Here is a 23,126-nt window from a genome sequence, read left to right on the forward strand (position 1 = left end):
TTCAGGGTGTATATTTATCAATTCACATCTGCTACATCAATTTACAAACTGTCTTATATTTTGCAAGGGCCTGGATATACCTACGTGGATTTATACCCACTTGTTAAATAAGCCCCCTCCAACAAACAAAGCCTTTAGTTTCTAGGACACAACTGCATTCAACTGTAAACTGAAAGCTATTGCATTAAAGGACACATCTCGTGTTTTCAAAGTATCCAGAATTATATGCATTTTGTCTTCCTTATGCTTAAAAAATGAATTGTAAGAGTTTGTTCCCTGAAGTATTGCGATAATTAGCCACAATATGGACTTAAATCTAAGCCCCCATTTCAAAAAGCCTAGTTAATTAGATAGGTAGTCACGTGGTACAGTGACGTCATATGCGACCTTCGTCGATCAACTTGTTGTAAAAGTAGTGTTAGATATTTTTAAAATATTAGGGGCCTAATTTATTTACCATGGAAAAAGATGTTGACAAATTTCCCGAGTCTTGTATCTTTTAGTCACCAGTGCATACAAATAGCGACCCAAATGTAGCGAGGAAAGTGAGCATGAATAATGTTTACGTGGGATCACTGTCTCAACACTATTTGGTAATGTCATTTCTGTAAACAACTATAATTAGCTTTGTTGCTTTTCTAAAATAAACAGCGCAGTTATTAAATTTATTTTTGGAGAAGTTAGAGAGACCTAAATTGATACGATTATGTATCATTGACAACTAGGCCTACTGTCACAGGTGCATTTTGAAGAAAAAAATAATGATAATAACAAACTTATGGTGAAAATCACAATACTTTCAAATTATATTATTCAAGCAATTTTATTAATCATTATTTTTTGTTATCTACAAGTTGTTACTTAGGAAGTGGGAGCGTGGCGTGCTGTTGTTGTAAACATGTACGCGTTCCTTAAAAAAATAAATAAAAATGAAAGCATTAGCCTATAATTCAATTCAAAGTTGGGAAATATCATATTATATTATTTATAATTGAAAGTGCAATTATCTTTTATCTTTAAATTTCTTTTTTAAAACTACCAGTTGGTAGACACTGCTAGCGAAGTTCTGCCTATATCTTGTTACAAGGTGAAGGTCAGTTGGTGCGAGTGTGTATTGAATTTGAGAGCAGAACGGAAAGCATAAACTGTAGGTCTATATGTTACAGTGGATATCTTCGATAGAACCATTTTCTCGCAGTTTATCTACGTCTTTGTTCAAGTGCTTGTTTAAAAAAGTATAGGGACAAATTCTACTGGGTTTTTTTTAAGGCAAAGTCGTTGTGCTGACAAAAAATTTCATGTCTTGTCCCTCGTACCTTCCTTCGAAAATTGAAGAAAAAAAAACCCAGTCCAAATCCTCTCTACTCACAGCAAGTACACCCTCAAACGACACAAAACACCCTAATGCAGTGTTATTTACAAGCTGTTGATGGGATAATTGTTTGTCAATTAAATCAAATCTGTTTATGAAATGGCTAACAACTGTTTTCAAATCTTCTCGCTCGAGGTCGCATATGCTGTCACAGATAATGGCGTGTAAAATATCGAAGAAAATACACATATCGCAAGATTTGAATTTCATCGCTTTCAAACTCGAAAACTACGCAAACCGTTTCATTTAAAACACATGTAAAGTAGTTTTAGGCATGAAATGAATTAATTTTGCTGAAAAAATTAAAAAGTTTAAATTCATGCAATGTGTCCTTTAATGTATAAATTTCAGTGACACTCTGAAAAGGGGAGGAACTAAATTTTCTCCTTCAACCATTGAATAGAAAGAAATCAGAAGTTCAATTATGGTAAAACAATGAATTTAAGAATAATCTTTCATAATTATAATCAAGTTTTAAAAACCCAATGTTTATAATAAGTTTACAAAACAAATATTAATCAGTTGAAATTCTATACCAAGCCTTTCACGAGAAAGAAAGGCAACACATACTGCAGCTTAAAACATTATAAACCCTGCATGCCTTTTTAATGCTAAATTTTTTTTGGCCTGAACAATCAAGTTTTTTTGGGGTGGGTGAGGTTTACCTACACTTATCATTTATTAACTCATTTATATTGTTGTTTAACGAGTACCTGGCCATTCATGGCTTCCATTGCTTTGATTGCATCATCTCTTTCTTCAAAGTGAATAAAACCATAATCCTTGACTTTCTTGGCTCTTTCGATTTTACCATATTCACCAAACTTCTCCTTCAAGATATCTTCCGAAACTTCTGATGTCAAATTCCTTACATACAACACCTTCACCTAAAACCATTATTTCAGATATTCAATAAAACCAAAATTTCAATCCTAGTTCTTTAGACAACTTTTCATGTAAACTCCAATTGCCATTCCAATGATATCTTTTCTACATACCTTAGACATAGTTTCATCATCAGGATTGTCCACAGGGTCTGCCCAGTCTACGATGACATCACAATTCCATACCTTAAGTCGACCTGTCGACAGCTTTCTTTTGGCAGTGGATGCAGATTTGTGAGAATCATACTCCAAGAAGGCAAAACCACGGTTTTTCTGGTTTTCCTTTTCTGCAGATCTATAGATGATTACGTCAACCAAACCCTCTGTTTAAAGAAAGTACACCCTAGGATTACAAAGCTATAAAGATCACAGCTAAAAACTGTCCATGACAAAACACTTCCTTTTAATATATGACTACTCAAAGTATTTTCTACTGAACTTCTCCATTTCTGTCAACTTGCTTTGTGAAATACTTAAAACTCTTTCATATAAATTTAAATGAAAAGTAAAATCATCATTTTACAACATGCTTTGTCATGAACAGAACAAATCTTTGCATGTCAAATATTATATCACAGAAATAAAATATCAATGCGACAGTTTGGGACGCATGATCCTCGTCTCGTCAGGTAAGCCAGGTCCACCCTGTACGGTCAGCATTCTTCTAAGTTTTCCCCCATTCAGCTCTTGGGTAAAAACCCAAGATGATTTCAAAGCTCTCAACTGACTACAGATCCAAACTGATTGGTTTTTTTCTCAAATGTAAATTTTTGGCACCAGTAATTTGCTGGTGTATAATTTGTAAATTTCAAGGCACCTTACCTTGATTCCAAAACAAAAATTTCAAAAATATTTTGAAATTGACTTTTGGAGATACCTGTCTTTTTAGAAAATTCTTCCATTATCTCATCTTTTGTTTTGCTCTTAGGGATGTTTCCAACAAACAACCTTTGGTTAGCTACAGAGATGTTGACTTTTATGTTCTTTCCAGGTTTGATTGCATAGTTGTCAAGCTGTAACAAAATCAGGTACAATGCATTCACAGGGCAAGCAAGTTTTTGATCCTTTCTTACATAGGTCTGACCAATTTTAATACAAAACTCCCGAATTTTTAATCATTACACAATTTTGATGAATTTTGCATTCATTCCAGAATACTAAATCAAATTAATTATTTCCTTTTTTTGAAGACCTATTTATTACGAAACAACAAATTTTGTATGCTATGGATCAGAGGCTATGGACAAGTTCCCTCCCTTGAAAGAAGGAATTGTCTCACTTTACCTTGGTGGCTTCCTCAGCACCCTCCTTTGTACAAAATGTGATGAAGCAGTACCCTCTATTGAACTGAGTAAGTGGATCCATCATAAGACGCAAATCCCAGATTTTTCCACACTTTTCAAACAATGGAATTAACTCGTCTTCAAACACATCCTTGGGGATTTTACCACAGAAGACCTATAAAAATCAAATCTTCCTTTACACTTGATTATAACATTTTAAGATTTACAGGCACTATATTGAAGCCTTTTATTATCAACAACTGTGAATCCAACAAAATTAAAGACAAATGCTATTTTATTACAACTTAAGTAGCAGTACCTCACAACCAGGTGGAGGCGGGTTTTGGTCATCTCCGCCTGGAGGTGGCCCACCATACTTTCTTTGACCTGTTGTCACATCCAGTGAATAACCAGTTCTCTCCAAAATTTCCTGCAACAAAGTTGAAATACATTCTTCAGAAATTTGTATGGTTTGAACATGTTTCATAATGAATTCTCAATTTGCTTAAATACCAAGATTTTGATAAGTACCAATATATGAGCAGTTTATCTAGCTGAGTGAATATACCCGAGGTGTTCATATACATAAAATGTTCCTTTCATCACACTATTCTGTAAAGAACTTACTGAGAGTTTGGAAGGGTCAGGACCTCTAGCTGGGGAGGCCTGGGCACCTTGCTTCTTGTTTTGACGGTAGGTTTTCATCATTCCACACAGAAAAGCACTTTTGTTTCCAACATGTTCCAAACTGCTTTCACAAAACTGCTTCAGGACAGCAATGGCATCATCAGGATTGTATTCCTTCAGTGCATCCATAGCCCTCTCATCCAGGTCCTCCGGTGACAACTTTCCTGGAAAACAAACCCCACTTATTGCAATCATTTAACGTTCACTAGTTTCAGGAACTGCAACATAAAATAATAATAAAAATTGCATTATACCCGTTTCATAAATTTTGACGATTTCGGTGGCAACTTTGGTGTTGATCCCATATTCCGTTAATTTTTGAAATTCCTCCGATTGTGGTTCAGTTTTGACCTCTGTTTCCGTTTTATCACCATTTGTTTCCATGGTTGAATTCCAGATTCTTTTCCTCTGCTTTTATTCAAACAATAAAAACTTTATTCCATTCTACAAAAAGCCTGGAAAAAATAACAATGCATGATAAACAACAAATCATCACAATTTCAAACCAGTTACTATTGGGAGGGGGAAAAATCACTGACATTTCCAAGAGACAATAACACACAAACGAAAGCCAAGGGTTTGAGGGCTGCCTTAAGATCCACAATGTTTGGACAGTATCTTGGAATTTTTGTTCATAATAAGAATCTTTTGACAAACAATCAGAAAGGTAGTTGCTTTAATTAGAGGGGTTTCCTCCTGTATTAATACAATAGGGGATCATTTAATTGAAAATTTTTAAATTATTTTTCAATTTGGAAGGATCCTTTTAACACACAATTTACGAAATTAACAGCCATTTAGACACAGAGAATGGTACTGAGCATAGCTTCTTGTATTCCTATGATATTACTAATACTGGGCTTCTTCTAAATTCCCAATTTAGCCTTTTTTTACACCTTGGTCAGTCCCACACTATCAAGAAAATTCAGTAGCTACAAATGCAGCATCAATTGCCCTTATTTTTCTTGCTACTTTGGACTTTCAAAGTGAGAAGGACGCCAGATCCTGATATAGTTATAGCAAAGCATCATATCAGACTACAACTGGAAATTCAATGGAAATAATGTATGCACACTTTGTCTTCATCGGATGATCACTTTAAAAATCTTCACATTTTTAATCGATCCTCTAGACTTAAAATGTAAACCATTAAATATTGCTATAAAATGTATAAAACAATGTTTTAGTATCATGCAGCAATTCTGGTAGAGTTACTGTTCTTGACTAATCCGCGTCGGTTCTCTGCATCGAGTTGAGATACGATTCATTGCGCGACATGTGTTTCTCTGCACGCATCGGCGCTAGTAAGGTTTCGTCTTTATATTGCAAACCACTAACACAATCACACAAATCATCTGCCTTGTGTTTCTACCTCAGTTACACAACAAGCAAGTTCATCGAGTAATTTACCTCATGTTTTAAGATAAAACATGCCTAAATTACATTTTTTTTAAAAATATTTACACACAATGTTTTACGCCAACAACAGAAACAATAGAAAATCAATACAAGCTATTCACCGCGTGGGATAGTGAAAACGAGGCCATGTTGCATTCACCAACATTCCGTTCAAAAACAGTGAAAATGCGAATTATTCAAACAATACTTTACTAACATATGCCAGCCAAATCAACAACTACGGAATTCTACACAATAAAACACCTTAAATACTCACCAAAACTTAAAAAGGTTCAAATACACGACCAAAAAGTCCTCAAATGCACTACACGCGTTTCATCCAATGAGTAAAATGGCAGAAAGACTAAGTGGGGTAGTCACATGGAACAGCAAGGACGCTACTCTCAAACCAAAATGTCGAAGTACATGTAAATCAAAGAAAATTGCAGAAAATTAGAAAAGGTTGTTGTTTTTTTTACACAGGGTTATTGTTGAATAATAGTTCTTTTTCACTATCATTATAATGTTGATCTATTTTAAGTTCTTTAAACAATGAGGTTTAGAGATTATTTTTATTTGTTTTTCAAAGCTTTCGTGTGACATTGATGGCCCGAGTGAAAATGAAACTAGACACCTGTCTTATCGTTTACTTTTTTTCTTCATTCTCAGATGCAAGAGACTTAACGAAAGAACCGGGACATTTAGAACCATTCGGATATGCCAAATCAACACTGACATGTGATGAAGTAGAAAAATTTCCTCCACCCGATGTATTTTTTCAAGATTATGTTTTCCCTAAGAGACCCCTAGTCATGAGAAACGCAGCAAAAATTTCTCCAGCTTTCAAATCGTGGACAGATGATTATTTTCTTCAAGTAAACGAACCAGTAAATCATGCAGTGTCGGTAGAAACGGAGAAAAAAGAAGATCGTAAACAAGAAGTGCGTGAAATGCCATTTACAGAATTTGTCGGCAAATACAACACCTCGGGGATTTACATGGTAAACCCTGTGCCAAAATTCATAAGGTGTGTTGTGATTTTTCACATTCATAAACACTGCACTCATTTTTTGTATTGATCGTGTAGTTACCAGTTATGATAATTCTTTTACCACTTTAATTCAGATAAAGATGTCAATTGCGCAATGGATTGAGGAATTATTCTGCTATTGTAATTCTTAAACCTTAAACACTATCTATCCATGGTAACAGGTCATTCCGTCCCCCAGTCGGTCCATCCCTAGTCGATCCGTCCCTAGACAGTCCGTCCCATGGTCGATTCGGCCCATTTTGCTTAGTCGATCTGGCCCCTCCATTTTTTTTTTAATCAAAGATACAATAAATGATTATTACTTAAGAAAAAGGGAAGTTTTTGCATATATATTGCAGTAATAGTTCAGATGTGTAAATAAAATTGTTTATACAACCCTTAACTAGGATTTATAATTGTTGTTTGAAGTGAGATGGTTATGAAAATGTGTGCTCATTAATTATTGTAAAATCATCGTTATTCAACTATGCATAGCAATCAATGTAAATGTGTGTCCCATGTCCACTGATCATTGTGAAAACACCTTAGTGAAAACAGTTTTTATAACTGCATTGTTGTGCAACCTTTGATCATTAATTACAAGCTTACAGTAACCTACATGTAACTATTAGAAGTTTTTGTTTGTTTTTTTAAACTCAAGAAGTTCAAAGAATTGCTCATGATTTGGAAATAGAATGTGGCAGGTATAGAAATATTCCAAGAAATGACAGAGTATGTAAATTTTGTCTAAAATCAAAAGGTATTCTTTGTATTGAAAATTAAGCCCACTTTGTCGAATATTGTTATGTGTATAATGATCTTAGAAAAAGCTGTCAAATATCAAAACATCTCTTCTTTTTGAGAAATACTGAAAGCTTATTTCAATATGGAGGAACAAATACCTTAAATGCTTTGGCAAAGTATGTTTTTCTTGCTTTTAAAAGAAGAGACATTTGTTATGATAAACAGTCTCAAGAAGATTAATATACATTACATGTGATCAAGGTTAATTAGTCTGCAATCAAGCCATAAATACCATAGAGCATATTAATTAAAGGATGACTACCTGATGAGAGAAGATATCAGCGGCACACACACCATGAAGATGAAATACGCAGATGAATTAAATCAATTCAGTACTGTAAATAGCACTTGAAAAAATATAATTTTTTCTGGGCCGGATCGACTAGGGGATGTATTAACTAGGGGACGGATAGTCTAGGGACGGATCGGTAATGGGACGAATCGACTAAGGGACGGATTGACTATGGGACGGAACGTCTAGAAAGCTCTATCCATATCTCTCTCTCTCTCTCTCTCTCTCTCTCTCTCTCTCTCTCTCTCTCTCTCTCTCTCTCTCTCATAAAATAAATGAAAAATAATGTATTTTACAAAGGAGTATTTTATATAACTCTGTCAAAGTTGCAAGGTAAGATATTGTTAGAAATACGCTTGTTTGCTTCACTGTAACCTCAATATTTTTTTATCCTTCTATCTTTCATAAGCATTTTTACATTATATTGATATTCAATGTGAATTCTTGCCCTGTCTGCACATGAAGCAGAAAGTAATCCAACCTATTGAAATAACAAATGTGTTGTAATGAGGGTACATGCATGATAAAGATGAGTATGACAGGGTGTATGCCACCCAAAATTATATGTTGGTTTCCACTTTCCTGACCTTAAAAATTTCTGCCGACCCCAACACATTTTTTTCCATTCTCACAGATTTTGCGAATGTCATCACTACAACAAGAGTATATGTATTGACGTATTAAGATATTTATTATGCACTAACAGATTCCAAAACACAGAAACAGTTTTGTTTACAGTACAGTGGAAGAAATGTTTTGATTCATCATATAACTTTTATTTGATTACTAGACAATCACTAATATGTTTTATGCATAGTAGAATATTAAATCATTAAAAAATGATTTAACCTATGAAATAAAAAAAAAAACCTACCTACCTACCGACCCTTAAAATTTTTTTTAGGTGAAAGTGGAAAGCAACATGTATTTTTTTTGGCCTAATGTTAAGATTGATATAGAGTACCTAATATTAGGAAGTGATAAAGAGTGGCTAATGTTAGGGTGTGATAAAGAGTGGCTTTTAAATGTTAGGATGTGACAAAGAGTGGCTAATGATAGGGTGTGATAAAGAGTGGCTAATGTTAGGATACGATAAAGGGTGGCTAATGTTAGGGTGTGATAAAGAGTGCCTAATGTTAGGATGTGATAAAGAGTGGCTAATGTTAGGTGCGATAAAGAGTGGCTAATGTTAGGATGTGACAAAGAGTGGCTAATGTTAGGTGTGATAAAGGGTGGCTAATGTTAGGATGTGACAAAGAGTGGCTAATGTTAGGATGTGATAAAGGGTGGCTAATGTTAGGGTGTGACAAAGAGTGGCTAATGTTAGGGTGTGATAAAGGGTGGCTAATGTTAGGGTGTGATAAAGGGTGGCTAATGCAGTGTTCGAAATTAACCATAGACAGATAGACTGAGTCTATGTCAAATGACACTGGTCTATGCCAATTGTAATTGAGATAGACCAAATTGTGTATGCCAATTTTCTAAGTTTAAATCAATTGAGTTATCCCTAAAGTCAACATTTGATAAACGTTAAGAGGAAAGGAGGACATTGTTATGGAAATTGAAAGGAAATATGCATATGCTTTTTAAGTACATTAGAAGTAAATAACAATGTTTTAATTTTGTGATATTTTTTTCAATGTCGCAGTCTATGCCAATTTGATGAGGTCTATGTCATCTTGTTTTGGCATAGACCCGTGGTCTATACCAAGTTTTAAACCAATTTTGAACACTGCTAATGTTAGGGTGTGATAAAGAGTGCATAATATTAGGGTGTGATAAAGGGTGGTTAATGTTAGGGTGTGATAAAGAGTGTTTAATGTTAGGATGTGACAAAGAGTGCCTAATGTTAGTATGTGACAAAGAGTGCCTAATGTTAGGATGTAACAAAGAGTGCCTAATGTTAGGATGTGACAAAGAGTGCCTAATGTTATGATGTGATAAAGCTGTAAATGGTGGCTAATGTTAGGATGTGACAAAGGGTGGCTAATGTTAGGATGTGACAAAGAGTGGCTAATGTTAGGATGTGACAAAGAGTGCCTAATGTTAGGATGTGACAAAGAGTGCCTAATGTTAGGATGTGATAAAGCTGTAAATGGTGGCTAATGTTAGGATGTGACAAAGGGTGGCTAATGTTAGGATGTGACAAAGAGTGGCTAATGTTAGGATGTGACAAAGAGTGCCTAATGTTAGGATGTGACAAAGAGTGGCTAATGTTATGATGTGATAAAGCTGTAAATGGTGGCTAATGTTAGGATGTGACAAAGAGTGGCTAATGTTAGGATGTGACAAAGAGTGCCTACTGTTAGGATGTGACAAAGGGTGGCTAATGTTATGATGTGATAAAGCTGTAAATGGTGGCTAATGTTAGGATGTGACAAAGGGTGGCTAATGTTAGGATGTGATAAAGAGTGGCTAATGTTAGGGTGTGATAAAGAGTGCCTAATGTTAGGATGTGACAAAGAGTGGCTAATGTTAGGATGTGACAAAGAGTGGCTAATGTTAGGATGTGATAAAGCCATAAAGGGTGGCTAATGTTAGGTGTGATAAAGAGTGCTTAATGTTAGGGTGTGATAAAGAGTGGCTAATGTTAGGGTGTGATAAAGAGTGCCTAATGTTAGGGTGTTATAAAGAGTGCCTAATGTTATGGTGTTATAAAGGGTGGCTACTGTTAGAATGTGATAAAGAGTGCCTTGTGTTAGGATGTGATAAAGGGTGGCTAATGTTAAGATGTGATTAAGGGTGGCTAATGTTAAGATGTGATAAAGGGTGCCTAATGTTAGGATGGCATAAAGGGCCAGCTAATGTTAGGTGTGATGGTTATTACAGGTCAGGTTGTGATAAAGGGTGTGTATGGCAAGATATGATAAAGTGTAGGTATTATACAGAGTGTGATAAAGTGTAGGTATTATACAGAGTGTGATAAAGTGTAGGTATTATACAGAGTATGATAAAGTGTAGGTATTATACAGAGTATGATAAAGTATAGGTATTATACAGAGTATGATAAAGTGTAGATATTATACAGAGTATGATAAAGTGTAGGTATTATACAGAGTATGATAAAGTGTAGATATTATACAGAGTATGATAAAGTGTAGGTATTATACAGAGTGTGATAAAGGGTAGGTATTATACAGAGTATGATAAAGTGTAGGTATTATACAGAGTATGATAAAGTGTAGGTATTATACAGAGTATGATAAAGTGTAGATATTATACAGAGTGTGATAAAGTGTAGGTATTATACAGAGTGTGATAAAGTGTAGGTATTATACAGAGTATGATAAAGTGTAGATATTATACAGAGTATGATAAAGTGTAGGTATTATACAGAGTATGATAAAGTGTAGGTATTATACAGAGTATGATAAAGTGTAAGTATTATACAGAGTATGATAAAGTGTAGGTATTATACAGAGTGTGATAAAGTGTAGGTATTATACAGAGTGTGATAAAGTGTAGATATTATACAGAGTATGATAAAGTGTAGGTATTATACAGAGTATGATAAAGTGTAGGTATTATACAGAGTATGATAAAGTGTAGGTATTATACAGAGTATGATAAAGTGTAGATATTATACAGAGTATGATAAAGTGTAGGTATTATACAGAGTATGATAAAGTGTAGGTATTATACAGAGTATGATAAAGTGTAGGTATTATACAGAGTATGATAAAGTGTAGGTATTATACAGAGTATGATAAAGTGTAGGTATTATACAGAGTGTGATAAAGGGTAGGTATTATACAGAGTATGATAAAGTGTAGGTATTATACAGAGTATGATAAAGTGTAGGTATTATACAGAGTATGATAAAGTGTAGGTATTATACAGAGTATGACAAAGGGTAAGTATTACTGGGTATGTCAGGTTTTTGTTTTACAACAGATGTATAAATAATATGTTTTATGATATCATTTACTACTAAATTTTGTATAATGCATTAAACAAAGTCATGAATAATAAATTTACTAATGAAGATATTTCATACTTTCTGCATCTTTACAGACAAGATATAGTTCTTCCATGTTGTATGCAGTGTCCATTTATAATGGAAGGAAAGCTAGTGGAGAATGTAAGTTTTTTTGTGGAAGAAAAGCTAGTGGAGAATCCGAGAATGTAAGTTTTATTGTGGAGGGAGGGCTAGTGGAGAATGTAAGTTTTATTGTGGAGGGAGGGTTAGTGTAGAATGTAAGTTTTATTGTGGAGGGAGGGTTAGTGTAGAATGTAAGTTTTATTGTGGAAGGAGGGCTAGTGTAGAATGTAAGTTTTATTGTGGAGGGAGGGTTAGTGTAGAATGTAAGTTTTATTGTGGAGGGAGGGTTAGTGGAGAATGTAAGTTTTATTGTGGAGGGAGGGTTAGTGGAGAATGTAAGTTTTATTGTGGAGGGGGGGTTAGTGGAGAATGTAAGTTTTATTGTGGAAGGAAGGCTAGTGGAGAATGTAAGTTTTATTGTGGAAGGAAGCATAATGGAAAATGTAAGTTTTATTGCAGGACTCAATGTCTACCATAAGTGCTGATATATATGCAAAATTAATGTATTTCAGTAATTTGTATTAAGGGGATCTGATTTAACACATTTATAAACTCTTCTTTTTTGATTGATGATATGTTTTATGTGTACCTTGCGCAGATAATGTGGTTCAGTAGTGGAGGGACAAAATCTGTGGTGCACACCGACTCTGTGGACAACATCAACTGTTTGTACAGGGGAGACAAGCAGTTTGTAATGGTTGACCCGGAGAAATATGGTGACAAGGTAATATATTGAACACGTGAAAATCTTCAAGCTACAGTTATTAGAATGAGAAATGAAATTTGCCAGCATATTTTGAAATTTCAATTATATAATTTGTAAATGACCAGTTTTCAGAATATCAGGTTACATTTATAGATGAGGGTGAAGGGAATGGGTTTATTGCCAATTTGATTTTTTTTTTTAAATATTATGAAATCAGAAGGTGATTTTTTTTAAAACAAGGTCATCCAATAGTATTTAGAATGTGATGTCCTAAAAAGGTTAAAATCCCATATGGACAGGATGATGGACAGTAAGAGTTCATAGTTGAACCAGAAAAGGTTTAACATCCAGAACAGTGTTTTTTCTTAACATATCAATTCGAGTTCCCCATGTGATTTTACACTTGCTAAACTCCTTATTTTACATTTAAGTACTGATCGAATTATGATGAAAGAAATGGAATCAAATTTTTTTTTTACATGATTTTAATTTTTCATTTATGTCTTGTAACTGTCACTTGAGGGCATGCTAAAGATCAATAACTCTTTTTGGTAGAATGATTTAGAAATTTGCATGATTTACTTATCCTTTTTGTGGAGTGATTATAGTTGGCCTCAGTCAATTATTATTGTATTCAAAATATAACAGTTTGTAAACCAAAAATTGCTGAACATGTCCCCAAAACAAAACTTTTTAATTTTTTAAAAGTTATAAGATATAATTTATTTTAATTTTGTTGAAGAATACAAACATATTATAGCAACATTATAGAAATTTTAAAGATGATTTAATTAATGATTATTTAGAATACAATGTACATATTTAGAAATATTTCATAATGATACTTTTGATGAATGTCTTATTCTGGTCTGGTTTGATATGCTTTATTCAAGTTTGTGTTATGATAATATAAAACATTTACAATAAAATGGAATACCATTCATTGATCAGCCAGCCTACTTTCATTGTGTATAGTGAATGCTCTGACTCTCCCCTTCTGTTTGTACTGATAACTGTCCCACAGAGAAGACTAAGGACATGTAGTCTTAGCCATTCACAGTTTATTAATCCCGTGGGGACCCGGGTTAGAATGGGTCCTCAGTACCCCTTGTCTGTCATAAGAGGTGACTTAATGGGGCGGTCCTTTGGATGAGACCACAAAAACCAAGGCCCCGTGTCATATAGCAGGTTTGGCACAATAAAAATACCACCCTGCTCAAAGGCAGTAAGCGCTGAGCATAGGACTAATTTTTGCAGCTCTTCACTGGCAACAGTGACGTGTCCATATGAATGAAAAATTCTTGAGTGAGACATTAAACAATATACAACCAACCAATTACAGTTTATTGATGTATACATTGTAGGTAGATTTGGATCATCCAGAAGGGTCATACTCAGGGGTGGATGTAGACAGGTGAGGTTCAGAGAGAGAGAGAGGAGAGAGAGAGAGCACTAAAATAATACTGTATAACAGGTATTTTCTGCAGTTGTCCATTTTTTTGCAGTTAGTAAAAATCTGCAAAAAATTATAATCGCAAAATATATATACATGCATATACTATAATATTTACAGTGTAGACTACAACAAGTACCCTGGGTTGGCTGATGTCGAGTTCTACACAATAAACATTACAGCCGGAGATTGTCTCTTCATTCCATATAAATGGTAATGTCAGCAATTGTAATGCTATAGACACATTATAATCTGGCTTATCCCAATTGCAAGTCTTTTTTGTTTTTTAGGGTTTTTTTTACCAAAGAGCAACAGTTCTGATGGTCTATCCCAGTGTCATCGTCGTCATCCACCCCCTAAGAACTACAGTTCTGTGATAGTGTGTCCCGTTGTTGTTTTGTTTTTTTACCAGAAAGCCACTGCGCCGTAATATTTTTTCCTTGAGAGCTTCAGTTTTGTGATGGTCTATCCCAGTATTTTTTCCCAGAATCCCAGTATTTTTTCCCCAGAGAGCTAGTTGTGCGATGGACTATCCCCCTTTATCCCAGAGAGCTAAAGGTCTTCAACAATTTCAAACTATGATATTATAGCTGATGTGCATTACGTACTCAGTGAAGGCTAGAGTTTCACTCCAACAAAACATAATATCCAGCAAACTTCCAAACTCAGTCAGCACAAAATATCAATGTGCAAAGTGACCCACTATTTTGAAGTGATTAATTTTTTTAAAATCATTTTAGGATTCATCAAGTTCGTTCCTTTGGTAGTAACTTGGCTGTTAATATTTGGTGGAATCATTTTATTCCAAAGGATGTATCACTGCAGTCCTGTAACATGGAATGTGACTTTGAGATGACCTTGAGAAGTGTTGACTTTCGAGGTTTTGATCAGGTCATGGAGAGCATTGATGCTATTAAGTGAGTATTTGTATATTACTGGTTTTATTAATTATTGAGGGCATCAAATGGAGGTATAAATGTCTAGGTGTTGCGTGATTGGCTAATATCAAGAGTGAAATTATTTGGAATTGAAAGAAATATTATAGAGGTTCAAATCAATTGTCAGGATGAAAAATTATCGCACAAAATCAAGAAATGACTGAAGAAATTACCATGGTATGGGGTGTGCTTAAAGTGAAGGGTGTAATTTACTGCAGATTGCTATGTGTTATAAAAAAGTACAAATATGGCCTATAAAAGGCACGGACCCTATATAATTTTTGTCGTTTTTAATCAACACTTGGAATGAACTTTGAAATGTTTGCGGTCATTTGTTTAGAATTAAAATACTTAATTAGTGAGAGGTCCAAAGGTTGGTATTGAGGTCTATGGGAAATGAATTGGTACTCTTTTCCCTAAACAATATGGCGATATCTCGAAGGGGTTTCAAAGCCTCAGAAGAGGGATGCTGACAGAGAGCAGTATTTCCACAAATATGAAAGCAAACGTTCGATGATGTGCAAGAGTCAGAGAAGATAGAGTCAGTTGAAAGAAGTGAGCAGGGATTTGAAGGTAGTGAAAATCCTGATACGAGTGACAGTGAAGAAGCTGTGTATGAAAGAATAAGAGAGCTGGAGTACAAAAATTAATCATTACAATAAAAAAGCCTTCAAACAAATAATCTCTCTTCTTTTTTTCTTTTTTTTACCGGTAATTAATATACAAGTTAGGTCCGAGATCAGTTCTTTCTCTCACAGAATGGACAGGCCCGTGGATCAAATTGTGGGCCCATAAACTTTTGAATGTCAGGGGCCCACATGGCCCCTAAGGTTTCAAATGTAAAACCACAACCCTGCTTCTTGATAGCCATTGCCGACCAGTTGTATGACTTCACCTTGGGAGTAGCAATTTCCAGTTTTAACCTGAACTACCTGCAGTATTCAGTTAATAATATTTACATTTCCCATGTTTTCCCCTTTGATATCTCTACCAATTATAAGGATAGCCATTTCCTCATGAATGCACTGCAGTTGTGAACAATGCATTATGAATCTTGATAAATAGAGTAATACATGTACATGTTTGTCTATTTTAATTAATGGCTGGGAATTCGCCTGAAATGCAAGTAGAATGTAAATACATGTATGAAAAATACATTTCATTTTTGAAAATACATGAAGATATGAACAGCAATGCTTCACGACAGCATACTTTTCACGAAGTGCTAACTCGCTTCATGAAGAATGCAAGCATGGAGCATCACAGTTCGTACCCTCATGTATTTTCAAAAATGAAATTTATTTTTTAAATATATGTTTGGTAATATATGAAAAAGGCAAATGAACACTTTTTGTATCTAAATGTTATATACCTTTATCATATATTTACATGACAGTATTTTGAAATTTAATTATATGGAATTCTTTAACAATTTGTAGAGACCATGTTTATGCTCTTCTCTCAAGCCTAAAAAATTGTGACTATGAAAAATTTCTTCACGGACTGATTTCAGTGAGTAGAAGTACTTATTCTGTTTCCAATAAGTTAATATTGTTAAAGATAATCCCTTAGGCAGAATGTTTTATTTGCAATATGAATATATTGTAGATGTATAAATAAAGGCCCATTGAGCTTAACTGTCACCTATAAATATCCCACAATAAAAACATGAATTTAATAGATAGTTGTATGTGGATGTTGAAAGGATGCACCTCTTTTTAAAAGATTTATGTCTTGTTGCCACTATTTTCTCATGGCCAAAAAAGGACATCTAATTCTACTGATTTTTCTCTATTACAAAATTATGGTCTGGATGAATTATTTTAACTTATTTTTTGGAATGGGAGACAATGATCTTAGCCTAATGACCTATTGGTTCAGGCCATAATACTCTCTGATCAGAAGTAACCTTTCTGTCAATATGTAATATATGAAGTTAACACTCGGAGAAATGTTTCTTATTCTTTTTTTTATACCCCCCCCCCTCCATGGAAAATGGGACATGTCTATTGGTATGTTGTTTGGTAGACCAAATGTTGTCCACTCAATATCTTAAGAACCCTTTGCTTGACATACATCAAACTTTTATACTGGTTTCCCCTAAAATGTAGATAACCCCTATAAGGTCACAAGGTCAATCTACTCTGGACATAGGAAGATATTGTCTCCTCAATATCTTCAGAACTCTTTGCATAGATTGATTGCTTAACGTCTCGCTCGAGAATTTTTCACTCGTATGGAGACGTCACCAAGACCGGTGAAGGGCTTCAAATTTAGGCCTATGCTCAGCACTTACGGTCATTGAGCAGTGAGGGTTCTTTAGCATGCCACACCTACTGTGACACGGGTCATCCGTTTTTAAGGTCATCTCTGAGGACCCGTGACATTCACACCTGATGCCGAGCATTTGGCGATGGAACTGTCCCTACCTGTTTTAACAACTTAGGTATGTCGCGGCCGCATGCGGGGCGAACATAGAACTTGGTACTCTGATCTTTAGCAATATTTGTGCCAAATAGCTTCTACCATCTCAATATCGCAAAATTATAACCTGACCCAAAATTTATAAATTTTTAGGTCACTTGAATCACTCAGGTGACCAATTGCTATTAAACTGCGTTCGTCATAGTGCATTAACAATTGAACATTTTTAACTTCTTCTTGATAACTATCCTTCCAATTCTTCTCAAATTTGGTATGAAGCATCTTTGGGACAAGGTTGACATAAATTTTATATTTCAGGGCTCCTTCACCCCAAGGGCCTTAGGGATGGGGCAAAAACTGTCAAAAATTGTTTAATTTTCAAAAATCTTCTCTACAACCTCAAGTCTGTAAGAAAAACTAAATGCTGGTTTATTTGGAAATTTAGTGTCAAGTATTAAGTACTAGGTAAATAAAATATTCCAGTTTAAAATTATAGTTATTAAAAAAATGTATTTTCAGTTCATAAACAATATAACCCCTTCCTTGGACAGGAACCCCCAACTCAGGTATTTTGAGTTTCAAAATTTTGGAAGAGGCTTGTGCTCATTATAACTATCAGTTTATGGGATAAATGTCCAAAAGTGAAGAATATGTTTCATTATGTGAATTCTTTCCCTGGTGCCTGAACTTGACCAAGAGGTGTTGAATTTCCTAATTCTTAAAGACGCAGCCAAGCTCCTTTTAGGTACACACCAATTTGCTTCCCAATGTTGAAGAATAGAATACAAGTTTTAAACATGTAATGCATTTCCACTTATCATTGCAAAGGACCCTGAAGCCATGAATTTCATAGCTTTGGTAGAATCCTCCATGGTCGATATAGCTATTTACCTCATTTGTTTCCTATAGATGTTCAGGAGTAGGGAAGAAGAGATTAAATATCTAATACATTTCCACTGTATGATCCTCATATTTCCTTAGTCCCTGACTTCCAGGAATTTCACAACTTGGTAGAAGCCTCCATGTTCAATATGATTATACATTTTAACCATTTCAAAATTCAGTAAATGCATTTTTTACCATGTGATCCCATATACAATGTATAGCTCCATCTTTTGACCTGAACCCCTCTTCCAGGGGACATGAATTTCACAATTGTGGAAGAGCACATATTGTAACCATACACCCATTTTTTTTATGCTAGATGTCCCATATTAGCGCCCACCCCTAGGATCCCACAAAGACATTGATCATGAAATTATCAGGTTTTGTTTCCCTACTCCCAAAGGATGCAATACAGCTATATGCTATATTAATGCTATAATTGCTCGTACAGTTTCTGAGGAGAAGTTCGAAAGTTACCGACACATATGACAACGAACCATAGATAGAAGTCAGCTAAATGATTCGGATGACTTTAAAGACTATATATTGAATATTCTAATCGTCATATTTTGTATACTAAAACATTGTTGATATATTTTGTCCAGGATGATATAGAATTTTTGGAAAACAACAAAATTCCATACAACCGTTTGATGAAAAAGGTAAGAATAATTTTTATCTCAAGAAAATGTGAAATTGTTTATAAGTTTTACACATATCATCCTCTCACTTGTTGTGGCTGTTTTATCTTTCATTGTCTGTATGTATAGCTGACGTGTTGTCCTTGTAGATGTTCAAAGACATGGATGTTAATGAAGATGGTTACATTAATGAAGGAGAACTAGACACTATGAATGAAAAGGTGAATAATCTCTCTCTCTCTCTCTCTCTCTCTCTCTCTCTCTCTCTCTATCTCTCTCTCCTATGCACAAACTGTACAAATTTCCATGACTTCATTTCTAAATATACAATATCATCTTTTTTCCTGACAGCATTGGCTTTCTGTTCAGCAGAGCATGGATGAGCTCAGTCAACTGATTAAGGATGCAGAGAGCCTGGACAATGGAGAGTTCCGATTCAGGGATGAGTTATAGACGTCCATTAAGGATGATTGACATACAATGCTTCAGCTGATCTTAAATCTTATATGTAGTATCCACCAATGAAATCCATAATTTAATATTAGATTAAGAATTTGTTCTTCCATTTAAGTGCATATTTTAAAATGTTGGGGTTTTTTCTTCAAATATTATTATTTTTGGCATGTATGACATTTTTTAAGTCTCTTCATTAGCAGTTGTAATTAATTTTTTATGTATTTCTCTCAGAGGACCCTTCTCATATAGGTATGTTTTCTAAATGTAATAATGAGAGCTCATGAAGTTTCCCCATTTGCCTTTAGGGTTTATTAGATAATGTAACCAATGTATACATGTGTGTATGTATGTGTATATATATATGTGTGTTTATGGATATATTATGAGCTCTAAGCCCAGGAGTAGATTTTTATTATGAGCTTTAAGCACAGATGGAGTAGATTTTTAGATAGCTTTGTACATTTTGTTCACTTTTAAAGGGCAAGGGTCAACATTTCCAGCCCTAAATTTTGAACATTTTTCAAGCAATGCCATTTCAGTAATTTCTATAAATCAAAGAATGTCAGTTTCTGGAATCAATTTACACCTATAGAAATCATTGGAACTGTGTGTGAACTTAGAATATCAAGTTTAAGGTATATCAATACGCCAGTTTCGAGATAAGAGCTCTCCTGTGTAGGAGGTACATTTAGTAGAATTTTGAGGGCCTAAGTGGGACAGAGTGAACCTTCTGTCATTGAGTTAGACGATAAAATGTATTAAAAATGGCTTCTTTTTAAATATGTAAATATTGGAAACACAAAATACTATTGAAAGAAATGTTTTACTAAAGAGAAACATAAAAACAATGTCATATTTGAAAGTAATATCCAGGATATGATACCTACGACCAATAAAATTACGTGATATAATAAGAATTCCATGTATCTAATTACTCCCTGAATACTTATCACTTACTTAGTTTGTGTATCAGTTGAATTCGGGTAATGAAACAGCGTATGAGAGACTTAATGAGTACATTCACTTATGCAGTGATGAATATTCGTCCCACTCCCGCATGTAAACAAGTTGTTTCGCGCCTTACTATGTACGAGAGTTCTTCAAAGGGAAATAACTCGAGCGTATCTCGAAACCAGCATATTTGTTGTTTACATATGACACCCACACTTTCTAAACATAAAACATGCACAAAAGCACTGATGCATGACCTGTTGAAAGAAAATGGCAGAAATCCACATTTCTTATGTTGTACATTCCTAATTTAAAGATAAAAAACTATTGTTTTCTTAAAGGTGAATTCTCTCAAGATTCACGCAGGTTTTATAAAGGATCAATTCACTGACAGGTTAACAAAAGAAAATACCTATAGGGGAGAACAATTTTCCAGGGAAAAGTACATTGTTAATTAAGTTTCTTTAGTTATTTTCTGTCTTACAAATATATGAAATTTTCATTTTGAACCAACAATGTGGAAATTAACATTTAAAGTTGGTTTAAAGTTCATTAAACGACATTTTCCCATTCAAGCACCGATTTTGACGCGAATTTTGGCTTTGAAGGCCTTCAAGGCAGGCCTTCCCTAAGATTTTTGTTGTTGATATTTTGATAGGTTACAATCTTGGAAATGATTTACAATATAGTATTTTTTAGGGGCATCCCTGCCTTGAGGTTGAAATTCACATAAAAACAACAAAAACTCAGGGAAACTGTTTTTCAAAACCTAGCTGGTTCATACTTACACAGGTAATACTTGTGCTTAGAATAGCTCAGTTGCAGCTGCACTGCAGGCAGTATATGCTGTGATTATTTTTTGCCATGGTTCAAATCTGCTTCACACCACACTTTTAGTTTTAGTTTTCGTTTCGCATTTTCAACATTTCTTTTTCATAAAAGGTGTAGATTGATTCCTGGAATTCTGATATTAACTGATAAGTAAACAGTTCTTGTATTTTGATGAAGGGTTTTATAATAGTGAAATATTTCAGAAAAGGTTTAGGTAGGTTTGCTCAAAGCAAAATTCCAACCATGAATTGCAATTGCAGCTATCCTGATAATTTCAACATAGACTCCCATAATTTCTTTTTCAATTTCAAGAAATATACCAATGTTAATCCCATAAGTTTCAAAAAAGTTTATTTATACCTAGAAAAGTTTGAGAGAAAGACAGAAAATTTATGAATATATGAGTAGGAAAAGGTCACAACTAATGCTAAAAGAGATACTATGAACTTTGTCATCAGGGTTTTAGATTAGATACTGTTTATTTTATTGAACATTTATTATGAAGATTCAAGCATTCTAATTCTGAGGAGCATCTATTTGGAAAAGCTACTTATAGAATGGCAAGTACCATCTATTAGCACATAGACACACACACACCACAACATTGGGCTTGGATTTCTCAAACTTAAGTTTGAGTATTCTTTTATTTGAGTAGTCAAAATTTGAGTAAAATCTCAAGACTCAACTTCCCTGATGTTGTGAGAATAAGACACCCCCCACCCACTTAGTTTATACACATGCACTTGTATGTATCACATTTTGTCTCATTTTTAAAACAAAATGTCTAATTACAAGCTGTATGTCATACAGTGTATAATTATCAAATTGTTCATGAAATTATTTTTTGTGTACTTCAACATTTTTGTGATTTTAGCAATTTTTCTGCATTCCATAAACTATTAATGAGGAGAATTTAAAATAGACTTGTGGCGATGTGCATCCAATTCCAATTGATATGATATAAACACGGGTATGATTCTCACAGAAATCCAATAGAAATCCAGTGTTTAATGCCAGCTTTATATGATTTTTAAACTTTTTTACACAAATTCAATTTTGATTTGTATTTTGTTATAATTTATTTTGTATTTAATCCAGATATTTATATTTGTATTCAGTCATTGTTGACATGTATGCTGTTATGCTATATTAATTTTCTGTACTTAATGAAATCCCTTTCTGTGTAATAAACTCACTATTAATATTTTTAAATATTAGTTACTTTTGAAATTGTTTTGATTGATCATGAAATATATTTTGTATTTTATAGTTATACCATTTCCTTCTTATTTTACAGTGCATTGTGTAAATTATTTTCAGAAATAGTTATGATCAACACCGAATTTGAATGACTATTTAATCTGATATGACACAATTTGGGCATTGGTTCAGAATTATATCTTTCTACCAAAAAATAAAACAAGACTACTGCCAGATGATTTAAATTTGTGAGGGCCAATATTTGTGGATTGTCAAGATTTTACAGTTTCTTTAGAATGTAATTTCATAGATATGATTTCAGTACTTGTAAACATGTGAAATTTGTATTTCATTGCAGTATGAAATCTTGGGGATGTAGAGAAACCTATGAAAATTAAGCACCCACTAAATCTAATGATCCACGGTATTTTCGATTATTGTCAATGGATTTTTATTGAGGGTGGCATACTGCTACAAACAATCAACAATTATTGAAAAGAAAACTCTATAATAGAGATAGGATGGTTTTTGATGATATATGAGTGTTTAGGATTTTGATTACAATGTGACAGAAGTACTGCATAGAAATTAGATGTACATTTTCCACTCTAAATTAAAATTACAGTATTTTTTTAATCAATTGTTATGTTATCTATTATCTTAAATATCTCTCTGTCATTAAACCTGCACTTTATAAAGAAGGTTTGAGTATAATGCTGTTCTCCCGGTCTGTCTGTTGTACTATCTTCTTCCTCAAACTCGTTTTACATGTAGTAACCTGGATAGCTCAGTGGTTAGAGCACCTGACTAGTAATGCAGGAATCCTGGGTTCAATTCCCGGTCCAGCCA

General features: G+C 34.1%; 2 protein-coding genes across 3 annotated transcripts in view; one reads left to right on the forward strand and one right to left on the reverse strand.

The window, feature by feature from the left end:
* Positions 1 to 6,044, reverse strand: part of LOC125673764 (heterogeneous nuclear ribonucleoprotein R-like) — a 9,537-nt gene extending 3,493 nt beyond the window's left edge. For both annotated transcript variants that reach the window (XM_048910568.2, XM_048910569.2), the window contains exons 1-8: positions 5,902 to 6,044; positions 4,481 to 4,681; positions 4,167 to 4,390; positions 3,859 to 3,969; positions 3,541 to 3,714; positions 3,134 to 3,269; positions 2,371 to 2,579; positions 2,086 to 2,259 (exon numbers count right to left, since the gene is read on the reverse strand). In XM_048910568.2, the coding sequence (XP_048766525.1) occupies positions 2,086 to 2,259; positions 2,371 to 2,579; positions 3,134 to 3,269; positions 3,541 to 3,714; positions 3,859 to 3,969; positions 4,167 to 4,390; positions 4,481 to 4,610 (1,158 nt within the window). In that variant the 5' untranslated portion in view covers positions 4,611 to 4,681; positions 5,902 to 6,044. The remainder of the gene's footprint in view (positions 1 to 2,085; positions 2,260 to 2,370; positions 2,580 to 3,133; positions 3,270 to 3,540; positions 3,715 to 3,858; positions 3,970 to 4,166; positions 4,391 to 4,480; positions 4,682 to 5,901) is intronic.
* A 140-nt stretch (positions 6,045 to 6,184) lies between these two features.
* Positions 6,185 to 22,913, forward strand: LOC125673766 (tRNA wybutosine-synthesizing protein 5-like). The gene is made up of 10 exons (XM_048910571.2): positions 6,185 to 6,651; positions 11,765 to 11,831; positions 12,391 to 12,516; positions 13,863 to 13,912; positions 14,072 to 14,164; positions 14,692 to 14,868; positions 16,329 to 16,401; positions 18,804 to 18,860; positions 18,989 to 19,060; positions 19,191 to 22,913. The coding sequence occupies exons 1-10, from the start codon at positions 6,230 to 6,232 to the stop codon at positions 19,290 to 19,292; spliced, it is 1,239 nt and encodes a 412-aa protein (XP_048766528.2). The 5' UTR covers positions 6,185 to 6,229; the 3' UTR covers positions 19,293 to 22,913.
* The last annotated feature ends 213 nt before the right edge of the window (positions 22,914 to 23,126 follow it).

Source organism: Ostrea edulis, chromosome 3, assembly GCF_947568905.1.
Source record: "Ostrea edulis chromosome 3, xbOstEdul1.1, whole genome shotgun sequence".
NCBI classification, from domain to species: Eukaryota; Metazoa; Mollusca; class Bivalvia; order Ostreida; family Ostreidae; genus Ostrea; species Ostrea edulis.

Coding starts and splice junctions, on each gene's coding strand:
- LOC125673766 (XM_048910571.2), top strand. CDS start 6,230: ATGGCCCGAGTGAAAATGAAACTAGACACCTGTCTTATCGTTTACTTT. Junction 13,913..14,071: donor TCAGGGGTGGATGTAGACAG/GTGAGGTTCAGA, acceptor TAATATTTACAG/TGTAGACTACAACAAGTACC. Junction 16,402..18,803: donor TTCTTCACGGACTGATTTCA/GTGAGTAGAAGT, acceptor TATTTTGTCCAG/GATGATATAGAATTTTTGGA.